The 17,814-nt window shown below is 43.1% G+C and overlaps 1 protein-coding gene across 1 annotated transcript in view; it reads right to left on the bottom strand.

Annotated features, from left to right (window-relative positions):
• ntng1a (netrin g1a) overlaps nt 1-13,766 on the bottom strand; it is a 192,970-nt gene extending 179,204 nt beyond the window's left edge. The window contains exon 1 of the mRNA XM_064949208.1: nt 13,257-13,766. Within this exon, the coding sequence (XP_064805280.1) occupies nt 13,257-13,499 (243 nt within the window). The 5' untranslated portion in view covers nt 13,500-13,766. The remainder of the gene's footprint in view (nt 1-13,256) is intronic.
• Between the last annotated feature and the right edge of the window lie 4,048 nt (nt 13,767-17,814).

Here is a 17,814-nt window from a genome sequence, read left to right as displayed (position 1 = left end):
CTGGCTGCCTCAGCAAATAGAGAGTGATTTTACAGCGGTTGCCTTGTTTCACACACAGTTTAGAGTCTCGTATGAAGCTCTTTAAAAATGACAAGAGTGGAAATGAATGAGCCCCATGAGATTGAATGGCTCTACTAACCTCATGGTGAGCTGCTAAATGACTATGCAGAGAAATGTAGCTCAGCAGCAAGCTCAGAACGGATTATGAGTGGTTACAATGATCACTGATTTAAAATACAACATCTACTAATGACTATATGTGTGCTTGTATATGAGTGTAGTAGTTTCAACATGATTTGTGATTTAGTATCATTGGCATCGTAATGATGTCTAATTCTACAGAATGGCTATCAAGAAGAACATTTCTTACGGTTCTATAACCCAGATATAATTAGCATTCTAAACTGCCAGTTGTCCTGTCAACACAACACCATGCCAGACAGTAAGCGATGGGAAATGTGGTGACAGAGAGAGGACAGGATGAGTGAGATAGAAGACAAGGGAGGGATGAGGGAGAAAGAAACAGAGGAAATTACTCATGATATCCCTCATCCGTCCATCCATGCCAAATGAGATGGAGAACAAAGCTCTGGGGAGGAGTTTAGGAATAGCGAGATAGGAGAGTCCTGAGTCGACAACAGCTTTATAACTTTGGCCAGTTTCCACACACACTACTCATGCCTCTCTCTCTCTGTCACTTAGAGCAACACTATTTTGCTGTGGTGAATAGACCGAACCATAGACTATAGTGTGCATGTCACTCAGAGCAACACCATTTTGTTGTGGTGAATAGACCGAATCATAGACTATAGTGTATATGTCACTCAGAGCAACACCATTTTGTTGTGGTGAATAGACCGAATCATAGACTATAGTGTATATGTCACTCAGAGCAACACCATTTTGTTGTGGTGAATTGACCGAATCATAGACTATAGTGTATATGTCACTCAGAGCAACACCATTTTGTTGTGGTGAATAGACCGAATCATAGACTATAGTGTATATGTCATTCAGAGCAACACCATTTTGCTGTGGTGAATAGACCGAATCTTAGACTATAGTGTATATGTCACTCAGAGCAACACCATTTTGTTGTGGTGAATAGACCGAATCATAGACTATAGTGTATATGTCACTCAGAGCAACACCATTTTGCTGTGGTGAATAGACCGAACCATAGACTGAGAGACTGAACACATCCAGTAAACATTTAGTAGCATTAAAAGAGAGCCTTCAAAGAGAGTGAACAACTTGCAGTGGGTCCCAGAGCAATGTGTAGCTCCTCGCGTATGTTACTAAATCAGTTCAATGTGTAGATCCTAGCATATGTTACTAAATCAGTTCAATGTGTAGATCCTAGCGGATGTTACTAAATCAGTTCAATGTGTAGATCCTAGCGGATGTTACTAAATCAGTTCAATGTGTAGATCCTAGCATATGTTACAAAATCAGTTCAATGTGTAGATCCTAGCGTATGTTACTAAATCAGTTCAATGTGTAGATCCTAGCGGATGTTACTAAATCAGTTCAATGTGTAGATCCTAGCATTTGTTACTAAATCAGTTCAATGTGTAGATCCTAGCGGATGTTACTGAATCAGTTCAATGTGTAGATCCTAGCGTATGTTACTAAATCAGTTCAATGTGTAGATCCTAGCATATGTTACAAAATCAGTTCAATGTGTAGATCCTAGCGTATGTTACTAAATCAGTTCAATGTGTAGATCCTAGCGGATGTTACTAAATCAGTTCAATGTGTAGATCCTAGCGGATGTTACTGAATCAGTTCAATGTGTAGATCCTAGCGGATGTTACTAAATCAGTTCAATGTGTAGATCCTTGCGTATGTTACTAAATCAGTTCAATGTGTAGATCCTCGCGTATGTTACTAAATCAGTTCAATGTGTAGATCCTCGCATATGTTACTAAATCAGTTCAATGTGTAGATCCTCGCGTATGTTACTAAATCAGTTCAATGTATAGATCCTAGCGGATGTTACTAAATCAGTTCAATGTGTAGATCCTCGCGTATGTTACTAAATCAGTTCAATGTGTAGATCCTCGAATATGTTACTAAATCAGTTCAATGTGTAGATCCTCGCGTATGTTACTAAATCAGTTCAATGTATAGATCCTAGCGGATGTTACTAAATCAGTTCAATGTGTAGATTCTAGCGTATGTTACTAAATCAGTTCATTTTGATTTGCATTGCTCTTTATGAAGGACCCCCAGTAGCGACTCTTCCTGGGGTCCAGCAACATTAAGGCAGTTATATACAATTACAAATATTACAGGACATTACACTGTTCACAACACATTAAGTGTGTGCCCCCAGGCCACTACTCTACTACCACATACAGTATCTACAATACAAAAGCCATGTGTATGTATATAGAGTGTGTTATCATGTGTATTCATTATCTGGTATGCAGATAAACAGAGGCAACAACATAATAATAATAATAATACATCTAATGACAGCGCTTTGAAAAGGCGGGCGACATTCAATGACAGAATCACGGGTTGGGTTCGGTCTAATGAACTTCCAGGCAGTTATTAGACAACCATAGGAAATAAAGAGAAATAGCTCATTAGGAAAGGGAAAAAATCGCTAGTCAGCCAGTATCCCTGAGAGGATGGAATGAGACGAAGGCGGTCATGCATCTCCTCTCTTGCCTATAGGGCCACAGTCCTGCAGACACTGCAAGTCCAGACTCAATTTACCCATTACACTCTGTCCTGACTGTGGTAATAAAATGCTAACCATCTCAATATCCCAGGCAGGCAGGCAGGCAGCATGATGGGAACTACACCCCTGTAGCTTAATTCAGCTTTATTTCACAATAAATGGTAACCCTCCCTCCCTCCCTCCTTCCCTCTATGTTTAATCAGGTACACTACTCATTAGAGGCTGGCTCCTGGGCCGCTTCTAAATTGGGGGAGATGTTCTCCGAGTCTCGCTAGTGCGATAAGTGCAGAGTTATGTCAGAATTAAGTTAATAGCTGCCCTGCTTTTCTACTCTTTAATTAAGCAAAGCAGACTTTTTTGTCTCTCGTGCACTGTTTACCACTGACCAAGCCTTCCTTCCAGGAACAGATGCAAACCTACCTGATGGAAACCCACACAGGTTGGCAGCAATAATTGTTTTTGAAATGATAACATGAAGCAATTGTGTTTGTGTAAAATGATGTTTACAATTACAGAGTGCATAAACCCATACGTTGTAATAAAACACCAATACAAAATGAAATTTTTATAGAAAATAAATCCTTCAAACAAAAAACCGGCCACTATATGTCACCTCTTTTGTGATCTTTTACTCTCCAACACAGGCCTCTGCCTCTGCTACCCGCAGACAGGACAGTGCAGTAGGGGTACACTTCACTAAGCTGTGGATAGATCATGTCAATATAGTGGAGAAAACACAACACATCAACAATTGATCAAATTCAGCGAAACATCATCATCCATTGGAGGTCCAGTCTAGAGAAGTATTCAGCATTTAGTTTCCACTTCTGTTAGCATTGCTATTGATTTCATATTTGCCTCTGCCCTGCATGGGCCCTGCCAGACACAACAGATCATTGTATTTCTGGACTGTCAGTCATGGTGATCTGAGGGCCTGTCTGTCAGCTGCTTCCCCCTGCCAGCCTCTCTCTTCACTCCTCTATCAGCCACTGCAGAACGAGAGGAAAGGGACTTTGGCCGGCAACGAGGGGAGGAATCAACGTCAGAACAAAACACCAAAGAAATACAAGAAAGTAAAACCCCTCCTCATCAGTTTTCCAAAGTGACCTCTTTCCTAAAAAAAAAAAGCTCCTCTCGGTTTCTCTCTTCTCCTTGAAGATGGATAGAGCTAATAATTCTACACCATCTGTCCTCTCAGAGAGACAGGGAGGAAATATAGCCTGTATGTGGTTTATTCGTTAAGCCTCCTTGTGTTTCTCCTCACTGCCTTGAAATTGCCCTGGCCTGGCACGTCGTATAGACAGTCCACTTCCCATTTGAAGAAATTAATTTGTTTATCAATCGGATCCTTCCTTCACTTGGCCAAAGTGACCCTGCCTGGCTGTTTTTTGGGGCATCCATTTAGTAAATGGGCTTGTTTTGACAGGAACCACACACACCCATTAACAGTTTACCCATGAACACACACACACGCACGCACACACACAAACACACACACACACACACACACACACACACACACACACACACACACACACACTTAAAACTAACAAATAACACATGCACAATGTTTGGGGTCAATTATATTTTAATTCCAATCAATTCACAAAGTAAACCAAAAACCAAATTTTTCTCACTGAAAATCATTGAAGAGAACTGGAATTGGAATGTCAGTGTACTTCCTGAAGGAACTGGAATTTAGACAGAATTGAACCCAACCCTGGGCACGCAGTGTGCACTCTCTCTCACACACACACACACACACACACACACACACACACACACACACACACACACACACACACACACACACACACACACACACACACACACACACACACTTCCTCCAATAGGTAGCTCATGTGTTTGCGATGGAAAGGCTGCCTGGTTGGAATGGAAAGGGAAGAAAGCATCCCTGCTCTCTTCTCTCTTATTCGCCCAGTCAACCCCCTACCACCCCCCACCCCCTCACTCTCTCAACCTCCCCTCTCTTTCTCCCCTGCCTGTGTCTCTGTACTCTGCACCCTGTGACCCCTCGTCATTGATCTGGATGAGGGATGTGATGAGTGGCTCTTCCACTTAACATGCATGTCCAAATACCCTCCATATCCCATTAGCTGTGTAACATCCATCCCCATAGTAATAAACAGAAGTATTGTATAAGCCATTGTCATATTTACATCCATCAGTGAGACATCTTGTTCCTCCCTCTCTTTACTCTGATAAGCCAACTCATTGCCATTGCGTGTCTGTGTGTGTGTGTCTGTGTGTTTGTGTATCTGTGTGTACGTGTGTGTTGTCTGTGGCCTGACAAGTGTTAGATAGTGAAAGCCAGTTTTGCCGTCCTCCAGCAGCGCAGAGTAGAGCGAGTGTGGCGGGCCTGTTAACGCAGAGGGGATGTCCGCCTCAGAGGCAGTAACAGCAATTAACAGTCAATGGATCCCTGAGCCCTGCTTCAGAAGGCCACGACTGTATTACCGCTATTCTTAGAAGCCATACACAGAGGGGGTTTCAGACCATCATTTTCCATGCGTGATGAACTGTGAAACGTAACAAAAGCCCTATTACCACAAGAGGGATTTGGGCTCGCATTGCATTAGAACGGGGGAGAAAGTACAACCTTAGTCAAATCAAATACATTTAAAAAATCCCTGTGACATAGAAATCAAACTGAGAGTTTAACCAAATGGTTAGCTGGTATTATTCATGAGTCCTCTATTCCATTGGGAGGAAAGTGCTGAGCATATTACCGTCGAGACAATGTGGGGGTTTTAGCTAGTCAATAGCAAAGCCCTCCATGGCTGATTCTGACTGGGAATCTCTATGCTAATTCCAGGACTAATCCATTGGAAATAAAAGTATTTCCAAACTGACAAAGAATTGTTATTTCAGAAATCAGTGATGCTAAAGAAGTCGGATGTACAGTAAATGTCTGTCTTGTCTTTTTCATTCCGAGACAGAAAGCCATTTTGGACTGGCATCACACTGCTTGTATCTCTCCTGCTCAAATATATCATTTGACGTTGAACACACAAGACAAGTCATACAGCAGAAATAATGGGAAATGTCTGCTGTTTGATTCTGTTGTACTCATCACTCTGCCTGCGTCACAAATGGCACCCTATGTTTATAAATACTGTACTTTTAACCAGAGACCTATGGACCCTGGTCAAAAGCAGTGATAGGGAATAGGGTACCATTTGTGACGCAACCTTTGACTTATTATGGGAGAAGGTAGGAAAATTTGACAGAGAGCATCATGGGAGGGGGAAAATGAGGAAGCACCATCTTTTATCTTGTTGTGGAAGAATCCATGATTTGTGTGTGTGCGTGTGTGTGTGTGTGTGTGCCAGAATCCATGGTGAGTGTGTGTGTGTCAGAATCCATGGTGTGTGTGTGTGTCAGAATCCATTGTGTGTGTGTGTCAGAATCCATGGTGTGTGTGTGTCAGAATCCATGGTGTGTGTGTGTCAGAATCCATGGTGTGTGTGTGTCAGAATCCATGGTGTGTGTGTCAGAATCCATGGTGTGTGTGAGTCAGAATCCATGGTGTGTGTGTGTCAGAATCCATGGTGTGTGTGTGTCAGAATCCATTGGTGTGTGTGTGTCAGAATCCATTGGTGTGTGTGTGTCAGAATCCATGGTGTGTGTGTGTCAGAATCCATTGGTGTGTGTGTGTCAGAATCCATGGTGTGTGTGTGTCAGAATCCATGGTATATGTGTGTGTTCCCTGTGTCTTACAGCATTACTGCTACTCGGTGTAGCAGCAGTAACATCCCACTTAGCAGAAACTTTTATGCAAGCCGAGAGTCAAATCAAATTGTATTGGTCACATATACATGGTTAGCAGATGTTAATGCAAGTGTAGCGAAATGCTTGCGCTTCTAGTTCCAACAGTGCAGTAATATCTAACAAGTAATCTAACAATTCCCCAACAACTACCTAATACACACAAATCTAAAGGTGTGAATGAGAATATGTACATATAAGTATATGGATGAGCGATGGCTGAGCGGCGTAGGCAATAGATGGTATAAAATACAGTATATACATGTGATATGAGTAATGTAAGATATGTAAACATTCATAAAGTGGCATTATTTAAAGTGACATTGTTTAAAGTGACTAGTGATCCATTTATTAAAGTGTCCAGTGATTGGGTCTCAATGTAGGCAGCAGCCTCTCTGTGCAGTGATGGCTGTTTAACAGTCTGATGGCCTTGAGATAGAAGCTGTTTTTCAGTCTCTCTGTCCCAGCTTTGATGCACCTGTACTGACCTCGCCTTCTGAATGGTAGCGGTGTGAACAGGCATTGGCCCGGGTGGTTGTTGTCCTTGATCATCTTTTTGGCCTTCCTGTGACATCGGATGCTGTAGCTCTCATGGAGGGCAGGTAGTTTGCCCACGGTGATAAGTTGTGCAGTCCGCACCACCCTCTGGAGAGCCTTACGGTTGAGGGGGGTGCAGTTGTTGTACCAGGCGGTGATAAAGCCCGACAGGATGGTCTCGATTGTGCATCTGTAAAAGTTTGTCAGGGTTTTGGGTGACAAGCCAAATTTCTTCACCCTCCTGAGTGCGTACATTTGGACTCGTGATCACTACATACAGCAGGTGTCTCACACCACCACACAAAGGCTTTGTTCCAGATGGCACTCTATTCCTCTGGGTCCTAGTCAAATGTAATGCATTATAGGGAAAAGGGGGCAATTTGGGTCGGACTCAGAGGTGCCCGGGCCACGCATGGCTGGGCTGGCTAGGCCGTGACATGCCATTAAAACTGGATATGTGGAAATTTCCTCCATCACCTTGATAATGGGTTTCTGTTGCGCTGCAACCTGCCTGGCTGCCCTGGGCGGCTGGATAAGAAGGGACTAGTAGCTGAATGGGGAGAGTCTGGAGAAATAATGAAACGATATAAGAATCTCTAGCGCCGCTCCCGCCGCCTTGTGCCTCATGCAAAGTTTATGGCCGAGCTTCCCTGCATTCGCCACTGAAATATGAAGTGGATAGCCTACTCCTCCAACCAACGTCACTGCCTGTGTAACATTGCATTGTTTATCCTGGTCAAATATTACACTCACATTATTACGGGCCCTGCTTAATCTGAGGCAAAATGTCCTTATGTTTAGTGCACGACGTGCATTGTGGCTACAGTCAGATAAAAAATAAATGGTTTCTTATTCTAGGGTTTGATGGGGGGGGGAATAAACTATTTCAAAGGAGAAATGTCCTTGACTGTGCGGATTAAGATTAAGATAACGTGTGATATACATAATCAAACATGTTTTGTTGTGATTTCTATGTGAATTATGTACAGTACAAAGGAACTTACACGATGACGTCATCATCTGCTTCTTTCAGGGTTTTCTAGATAGTGATCCTGAATCCAACCTCGACTAACTACCGACTCTAACAGGGAAATTAAACAAACATGTTGTTCACTTTGAGGTGTTGGGAGTGCTTCAGTAAAAGCGTTTCAACAGGCCACGGATTTGGTTCAGACTGACGGAGATGAAAGAGAAAACACATAAATGGATCATTTCTACCTAATACCCTTCTGATGTTCAGCAGTTCTATTGAATAAGTCATTTGTTTTTTCAATGCTGTTAAAATGCTAATATTTTCCAACCAGAGTCCAGCTTCGTTTAAGGATGTCAGCACTTTTTGAAAAGCTGCTTTGTGTGTCTTGTTTTCCAATCTTTCCCCTCATGAAAATCACATGAATAAACTATTTGATTAAACCGAATGTCACCGTTTGTCTGAGAACAACATTGTAGGCCTCGGTAAACTGTCTCTTTCTCTCTCTCTCTCTCTCTCTCTCTCTCTCCCTCTCGTTCTCTCTCTCCTCTCTCTCCCTCTCTCACTCTCCTTGCGTTCAGTCTAGCTGCACATTTAAATATGAAAAAGGTGTATTGTTGTTGACAGCACGCTCGTTTCTCCAGGAAATGTCATGTGTGAGCCTCTTGAACGATGGCAGGGCGCCCAGGGGGGTAAGTGGAGTTAAAACATCCCCTGTCTGACTGAAGAGCTGGGTAACCATGATCAGCTTAGAGAAAGGTCACCGTTGAATATCCTCATACAACCCAGCAGAGCAGCCCTACTCTGTCTTTATTGGTTAACACAATGCTCTCGTCAGGTCTAGACACTTTCAGATCATGATTATCTGTGTTTAAATAAGGCCATGGATATTTTCAGATGTTATCTCTCAGATATTAGAGTTGCTGACTGACTGAATTAATTTCTTAATGATCCTCCATGTTATTGTATATGTCAAACAGAGGCAGAGCCTCACAATGTTGGATTGCTTTCCCTGCTCTTTTATTTGTATTTAACCTTTATTGAACTAGGCAAGTCAGTTAAGAACAAATTCTTATTTACAATGACAGTGGGCTAGCTGCCTTGTTCAGGGGAAGAAGATTTTTACGTTGTCAGCTCAGGGATTCAATCTAGCAACCTTCCGGTTACTGGCCCAACGCTCTAACCACTAGGCTACCTGCCGCCCTGCTCTCATGTCCGTCTACTGCCCCAATCCCATTAGAACCAAAGGGCACTGTATCCCCATTGTAAGCTGAGTCCATAATAAAGAACATGTTACATTAGTGGGATGCCTGAGTGTCGCCTAGGAATAACTTTACTTACATGTTATAAAGTTAGGCTGGCCGGTGCCTGGTCGGTACAGGAGGACATTTTAGTCATCTCTGTCTTTGTTTCCTAATTTATGAAATTCATCACAGCACATTGGGAGTGAGGTTCCAACCATCATCAGCACTTCCTGGTTGTCAACTGAGGGAGGGAACACACACCTAGACAACCACACACATACACATGCAGGAACATTTTCTTTACGGAACATGTGTTGACAATTTTCCGTAAGCAACACAAATAAGATGGAGATCAATTGGCCGTGTTGCAGGAAAAATAATGTAAAGTTGTACATCAAGAAACATACAAAATACTTGTTCATGTTTACCCTTACTTACTTTGAGATACCACAGACTACAGATTTCCCACTTGGATGATTCCCAGAATCAGGAGGGAATAAGCAGGAAATACAGATTCCTCGAACCAGGATTTCTGGAAACCTGGGAATTTACCAGAATTTTACAGCCCTACTAAGGTGTTCAGAGCATCTCATTCCCTCTGAATATCAAATAAAGCCCTAAGTATCCTATAAAACCCTGAAACCTCTTCTGAACACTCCTCACCTTCAAGCCCCTCCAGAGAGGTGTGACTGAGGCACCACCTCCGCAGACTCCCTGCTCTTTCTTAGCTGTCGCAGGCAATTCATAACCAGAGGGGACTGAGATATCTAATATCATGGCAGAGCTGTGTGAAATAGTTCACCAGGGGTCAAGTTATTGCTCCGGCAAAGGTCACTGGACTGTGAGCGGAATAAAAGGCCTCTCGGAGTAGATTATGGGGCTGCTGTCTCCCTGCATCACATTACACAAACACACACACAAACACACACACACACACACACACACACACACTGGCTGTCTACCTGCATCGCTGGCCCCCGGGATGGGGAGCGGAATCTGGGATCAGCAAGCTCTTATGAGCAGAGCACCACACACTGATGTCTGTCTGTCTGTCTCTCTCTCTCTCTCTCTCTCTCTCTCTCTCTCTCTCTCTCTCTCTCTGTGTTTGCAGGCAGATGTGATGCCTGATACCTCCACAATCACACAAGAAGCAGACATGTAGGCCCTGGAACCAGAGGCCTAGACCCTGCTGCTGCCAGCTGCACAAGCCCCAATCAATTAACAGTGATTTAATTCTCTGATAGCTTGATGCTAATAGTCATTACCCAAATACAGAGTGATCATACTCATAATGAAAACGTCTATTGGCATCATAAGCAGTGTATCGGCACCTGAGTTGCAGCTAGCAGTGTATCGGCATTGCAGTTTCAGCTATTTCACCAGTAATTGCTCAAACATTGATTTACAGAGTCCTGATACTGCCAAGTAAATGTCAACCAACTGCAGAGAATGAACAGCCCTGAAGAGAGATGATTCATATTCTGATAATGCTGAGTGACATGAGCTTGTTTAATTGAAAGACTCCAGTGGTATCACTCTGACAGCCAGCGTTGCTGTTTGCAGTAGAAATAACTGAGCTAATGCTAATGTTAATGCAATGAAAGATCATTGGACTGTTAAAAGACGCATACAGGCTAATAATGATTCACTTGGTTTCAAAACGTCCCTCTCTCCGTGGCCAGGAATAGAATGAGATTATTGAACCACTGGCTATGAAATGAAGCACGGGTGATTGTCATAGAATAGCCTTTTCATACACACCCACACACAGACACACACACACACAAAAACAAGTCCTCCAGAACAACTGCAATACTGCTCTGTCCAAGTCTGGACAAATGCGGATTACATAAGGGGTCAAATTGAATCAATCTGGGCGCTCAATACCTTAAGGGAGAGGGGAAAATGACCCAGTTTTGATGCTGACCCCGAGCTGAAGGAGGCCAGCCATTTTAAAGGCAACCTTGGGAGTCTGTCATGGAGTCAGCGGTTTCAAACGTGCCTCTGAGATGTCTGTCTGAATTATGTATCCTATGAATAAAACACATTAGCTACTAAACATATTGAATAATTCACTTTCCAAAGCCCCTGCACACAAGATATTAGCTCTTCTGTCACTGGGCATATCTTTTCATAGCCCCTGCAACTCTCTCTCTCTCTCTCTCCCTCTCTCTCTCCCTCTCTCTCTCTCTCTCTCTCTCCCTCTCTCTCTCTCTCCCCTCTCTCTCTCACTCTCTCTCTCTCTCCCTCTCTCTCTCTCTCTCCCTCTCTCTCTCCCTCTCTCTCTCTCTCTCTCTCCCTCTCTCATCTCTCAGCTGATGGTAACGGTCTATTTTTATTCCTCACGTAGCTACTATCTTGGAACCTCACGCTATTTATCTAAAGAGCACTTGAAAATTTGAAGAGTGCTATTTGTTCTGATAAACTCTTCAATGTGTTAGTACACACACACACACATACACCAAACACACACAATAAAACCCAACATTTATTCATCTTTTAACACCTGTGTGTTGGTAAATTAAGACCGCCAGCTGTGATTTTCAAATTCAAAGATCCCAAATGAAGAGGAGGCCCTTTTTAAAATTAAATACCTATACACCCTTTTACAAAAGACGCAAACTGCGCTGTAGTCCTCAAAGCAACGAGTTAACTTTCAAGTGGTTATCTCTTGCGTGCTGCTAATTCCACAATGTTAATAACACTACGTTTTAGTCCACCAAGACTCTCTGTGTCTTTGTGAATGACTGACTACCTGCAGAAGAGAATGAGTGCATACGGAAAACGATAGCGTAAGCACCCAACACCAAGATGGCATTTTCAACAGTGAAATCCATTTAGAAAATTGACATTGATGTACTTTCATTTCAGGTGTATCTCACACACACCAGGACGTCATTGCCATGCCAGTGTGTACTTACGGTAAGCGGTAAGAGACTGCAGTGATTATAAATACACTGTGGTCCGTGAGAGAACGACATGTAAGATAACTTTCTCCTCTCTTGAGGGGAGAATAAATGTAAATCCATCACATATGGTCCTGTTACTGAGAGTGTGTGAGACCTGCAGAATATATATGGGGTTCAGAATTTATTACGCATGTTGTGGGAATAATATTTATTTATTTATTTATCTATATATTTATATACATGTAACTGCCAAAATAAAGGAAACACCAACATCAAGTGAATGGAGGTGCTTCCACACATGTGCTGTTCCTGAGTTAATTAAGCAATTAACAGCCCATCATGCTTAGGGTTATGTATAAAAATGCTGGGCATGCCATTCATTTGGCCATTATTTTTGGCTACCATGGCTATGCCCCCATACGATAACAATGTCCCCATCCACAGGGAACGAGGGGTCACTGAATGGTTTGACAAACATGAAAACGATGTAAGCCATATGCCATGGCCATCTCAGTCACCAGATCTCAACCCAAATGAACACTTCTGGGAAATTCTGGAGATGCGCCTAAGACAACATTTTCCACCACCATCAACAAAACACCAAGTGATGGAATTTCTTGTAGAAGAATGGTGTCGCATCCCTCAAATAGAGTTCCAGACATTTGTAGAATCTATGCCAAGGTGCATTGAAGCTGTTCTGGCTCGTGGTGGCACAACAACCTATTAAGACACTTTATGTTGGTGTTTCCTTTAGTTTAGCAGTTACCTGTATATATGTGTGTGTGTGTGTGTGTGTGTGTGTGTGTGTGTGTGTGTGTGTGTGTGTGTGTGTGTGTGTGTGTGTGTGTGTGTGTGTGTGTGTGTGTGTGTGTGTGTGTGTGTGTGTGTGTGTGTGTGCGCGCGTGAGTGAGTGAGTGAGTGAGTGAGTGAGTGAGTGAGTGAGTGAGTGAGTGAGTGAGTGAGTGCAATATTAGAAAAGTTGACCAGCAATTCTAACTTTGGTCCATTCATATCTCCCTTACTTCGTTTGTAATGCATCCACTTGTATAACTACGGAGGGCTGTCTATTGGAGAGAAGGGTACAAGTCATATTTGAGACAGAGAACAGGACTTACCAGGGCGCAGTATGTCTCAGGCGGGTCTCCACAGGTGATGTTGGGTGGGTCCACCGTAACCTTCAGGTACTTGGTCATGTCCATGGCCTCAGGTTGGCAGGCCATGTAATCCCAGGTGAGGCCTTCGTCCGTGTACACCTGAGACTTACACACGTCGTAGTGTCCCCAGGCTGGGTAGTGCTGCATGGTCTGGCACACACTGGCCCACAGTGCCTGCAGTGTCAACACCAGAGGGAAACGCATCGCCGCTTCCTCTCACACACTCTGGGTCTCCTCTAGAAAGGGCTATTGCTTTCTCAAAGGGGAATCCCTCTTCTTCTCTCTCGAAACAGAGAGACAGCGAAACCGAGGGAAAGGCCTGGGCCTTTGAGTTTATGAAATAATCCAACCTTTACGGAGAGAGGAGCTAAGGAACTGTGGCAGCATGCCAGCCTCCTGTTAACAGCTTGGTGGAGGGGGCGAGGGGTGTGAGATGGAGGGGCGAGGGGGGACACAACTTGTTTTGGTCTGGAGTCCTCTCTGTACTCCGTTTCAGGTCTCTCCGACAGTTCTCTCTCCGGGAGGGCGGGAACGGAGGGGTCACGACACGCCGAAGTTAGGGGGTGACTGGCCCGTCAAGGAGATAAAAAGAGAAGGAGTGGATGGAGGGAGGAGGAGTCGGTGTGAAGGAGGAGAGAGGCGAGAGCTAGAGCGAGAGCCCTGGAGGAGGCAGCCTTTTTGACACGCTGATGGAGAGATGAGTGACAGGCCGCTCAGCTTTGTTTGCTGTCAATCATGTCTCTCTTCCGCCCGGCAACGGCACCCACGGTCTGTAGGGAACAAGGAGAGGAGAGAAGAGAAGAGGGTGAATGCCTGGTGGGGGGATAGTTTGACAGAGAGAGAGAGTGTGTGTGTGTGTGTGTGTGTGTGTGTGTGTGTGTGTGTGTGTGTGTGTGTGTGTGTGTGTGTGTGTGTGTGTGTGTGTGTGTGTGTGTGTGTGTGTGTGTGTGTGTGTGTGTGTGTGTGTGTGTGTGTGTGTGTGCGTGCGTGCGTGCGTGCGTGCGTGTGTGTGTGTACGTTTGTGTAGGTATAGAGTTTGACATCAGCAGATGGATAGCAGTGTAACCGGGGAGAGATCCTTGATGTGGGGGTGTCAGGATGGGCATAGTGAGTGTGTACATCCCAAAGGGGGATTTTATAACCAAATCCATCAAGGTTCATTATATCCTGATGCTTTTCACACTAAGTCCACACCTCACCTTGGTTTTCACTTATCATGAGTTTGTTTTCTACACCCCTTCCCAGGAGAACCAGAAACACCAGCAGCTAAATCTTCAATCTACCGTACCCTTAAAATGCAAGTTCGTAATATCAATATAACAATAATATTAATATAACATTTGGAGGATTATAAAGTGTAGTTGTTGGATTCTGGCAGTTACAACACCATTGAAACATACTGTATGTATCAGATTAATGTTAGTCGTTCCAAAGCACAGGTACATTCTAGAAACAGGTGAGATGGTGGTATGCATGATAAATGATCAGTCAGGTCTAAACAAAGCCCTACATCCATACCAGTTCACAATATGCATTGACAAAAGACTGCTACACTGATATCAACAAAAGTTGCTATGGTAATATGAATTGCCTGAGTATAAACCAAACATGTAGTGTTGTTGTGATCTCAACACTGAAAACATCTCATCTTTATTCACTATTCATACACAGATACAAATGAATGTTTTCTTGTTGAAAGACCTGGAATGAATCATGAGAGGGACCATCTTATCCTCGGCTGTTTCATTTGCCTCATGATCACACGAGGCCTTTCAGGTTGAATACAGCAACCTCAGAAAGAGAGTTCAACTCACGAAGCTGCAGGTGACGAGCGCTGGGAGAAAACTGTCTACTGTCCATGCATTTTAGACTTTTAAAATCCTCTACTAATCAACAAGGACGTTAGCTGTCTGTACCTGACACCTCGTCTTAAGTATGGTTCTGTACTGAACACTCCAGCCGACTGGTCAAAAGACGAAAGACAGGCAATTCAAAGTCCTCAGCATTAAAAAAATGCAATGTATAACACAAAGGTCACGTGTAAGCCACATAGACATAGTCTGTGTCAGTTTGATGTAGGTTCTTGTATTCCTTATGTTTTTTTTGTGGATGATGTGATTCCTGGATGAGGCTACATCCCAGACTTGGGGAATTCCGAACATTGACAAGGTGTATTTTTCTGAAACAGAAAGAACATTTTAAAAAAGAAAAAAGTTCAATTTCAATATCAAAGCGTACTCAACTCAGTTGACCTGCACTATGCAATTATCTCTTTCAACATCCAGGTCCTGAATCAGAGAGAGAACGGCAGGCATCTGTTTCCACCTGGCACTAGCTGATCGGAATTAGTTTGAATAAGAACTGGCGACATTTGAAATGGACAGGACTGCTTCAAATAACATCTCTGGACATACTGCACATAGAGTACAGTAGACAGCTAAAGAACTGTGAAAAAGAAATCTGGTGTATAGATTTATACATCAAAATAAAATAGAACATCCCCAAGTAATTTCACCCCTAACGATCTACAGTGCCTTGCGAAAGTATTCGGCCCCCTTGAACTTTGCGACCTTTTGCCACATTTCAGGCTTCAAACATAAAGATATAAAACTGTATTGTTTTGTGAAGAATCAACAACAGGTGGGACACAATCATGAAGTGGAACGACATTTATTGGATATTTCAAAAAAATTTAACAAATCAAAAACTGAAAAATTGGGCGTGCAAAATTATTTAGCCACCTTAAGTTAATACTTTGTAGCACCACCTTTTGCTGCGATTACAGCTGTAAGTCGCTTGGGGTATGTCTCTATCAGTTTTGCACATCGGGAGACTGACATTTTTTCCCATTCCTCCTTGCAAAACAGCTTGAGCTCAGTGAGGTTGGATGGAGAGCATTTGTGAACAGCAGTTTTCAGTTCTTTCCACAGATTTTTGATTGGATTCAGGTCTGGACTTTGACTTGGCCATTCTAACACCTGGATATGTTTATTTTTGAACCATTCCATTGTAGATTTTGCTTTATGTTTTGGATCATTGTCTTGTTGGAAGACAAATCTCCGTCCCAGTCTCAGGTCTTTTGCAGACTCCATCAGGTTTTCTTCCAGAATGGTCCTGTATTTGGCTCCATCCATCTTCCCATCAATTTTAACCATCTTCCCTGTCCCTACTGAAGAAAAGCAGGCCCAAACCATGATGCTGCCACCACCATGTTTGACAGTGGGGATGGTGTGTTCAAGGTGATGAACTGTGTTGCTTTTACGCCAAACATAACGTTTTGCATTGTTGCCAAAAAGTTCAATTTTGGTTTCATCTGACCAGAGCACCTTCTTCCACATGTATGGTGTGTCTCCCAGGTGGCTTGTGGCAAACTTTAAACGACACTTTTTATGGATATCTTTAAGAAATGGCTTTCTTCTTGCCACTCTTCCATAAAGGCCAGATTTGTGCAATATACAAATGATTGTTGTCCTATGGACAGAGTCTCCCACCTCAGCTGTAGATCTCTGCAGTTCATCCAGAGTGATCATGGGACTCTTGGCTGCATCTCTGATCAGTCTTCTCCTTGTATGAGCTGAAAGTTTAGAGGGACGGCCAGGTATTGGTAGATTTGCAGTGGTCTGATACTCCTTCCATTTCAATATTATCGCTTGCACAGTGCTCCTTGTGATGTTTAAAGCTTGGGAAATCTTTTTGTATCCAAATCCGGCTTTAAACTTCTTCACAACAGTATCTCGGACCTGCCTGGTGTGTTCCTTGTTCTTCATGATGCTCTCTGCGCTTTTAACGGACCTCTGAGACTATCACAGTGCAGGTGCATTTATACGGAGACTTGATTACACACAGGTGGATTGTATTTATCATCATTAGTCATTTGGGTCAACATTGGATCATTCAGAGATCCTCACTGAACTTTTGGAGAGAGTTTGCTGCACTGAAAGTAAAGGGGCTGAATAATTTTGCACGCCCAATTTTTCAGTTTTTGATTTGTTAAAAAAGTTTGGAATATCCAATAAATGTCGTTCCACTTCATGATTGTGTCCCACTTGTTGTTGATTCTTCACAAAATACAGTTTTATATCTTTATGTTTAAAGCCTGAAATGTGGCAAAAGGTCGCAAAGTTCAAGGGGGCCGAATACTTTCGCAAGGCACTGTATATTCCTCAGTTAGCTTTGTCCCCACATTTTAAACAACAAAACTTTAAATGCAGATTACCGTATGTATCTCTCCATATCTCCACACACACACACACACACACACACACACACACACACACACACACACACACACACACACACACACACACACACACACACACACACACACACACAACATACGCACACACACACACACACACACACACATATTTGTTTTACTATCCTTGTGGGGACCAAACAATTGATTCCCATTCAAAATATATTTTCCTTAACCCCTCACCCTAAACCTTAACCCTAACCTTAATTCTGAACCTCTAACTCTAACCCTAAATCTAACCGTAACTCCTAATCCTACACCTAA

This window comes from Oncorhynchus masou, chromosome 30 (assembly GCF_036934945.1).
Source record: "Oncorhynchus masou masou isolate Uvic2021 chromosome 30, UVic_Omas_1.1, whole genome shotgun sequence".
Lineage (NCBI taxonomy): Eukaryota > Metazoa > Chordata > Actinopteri > Salmoniformes > Salmonidae > Oncorhynchus > Oncorhynchus masou.
This window is presented reverse-complemented; position numbering and strand designations above follow the sequence as displayed.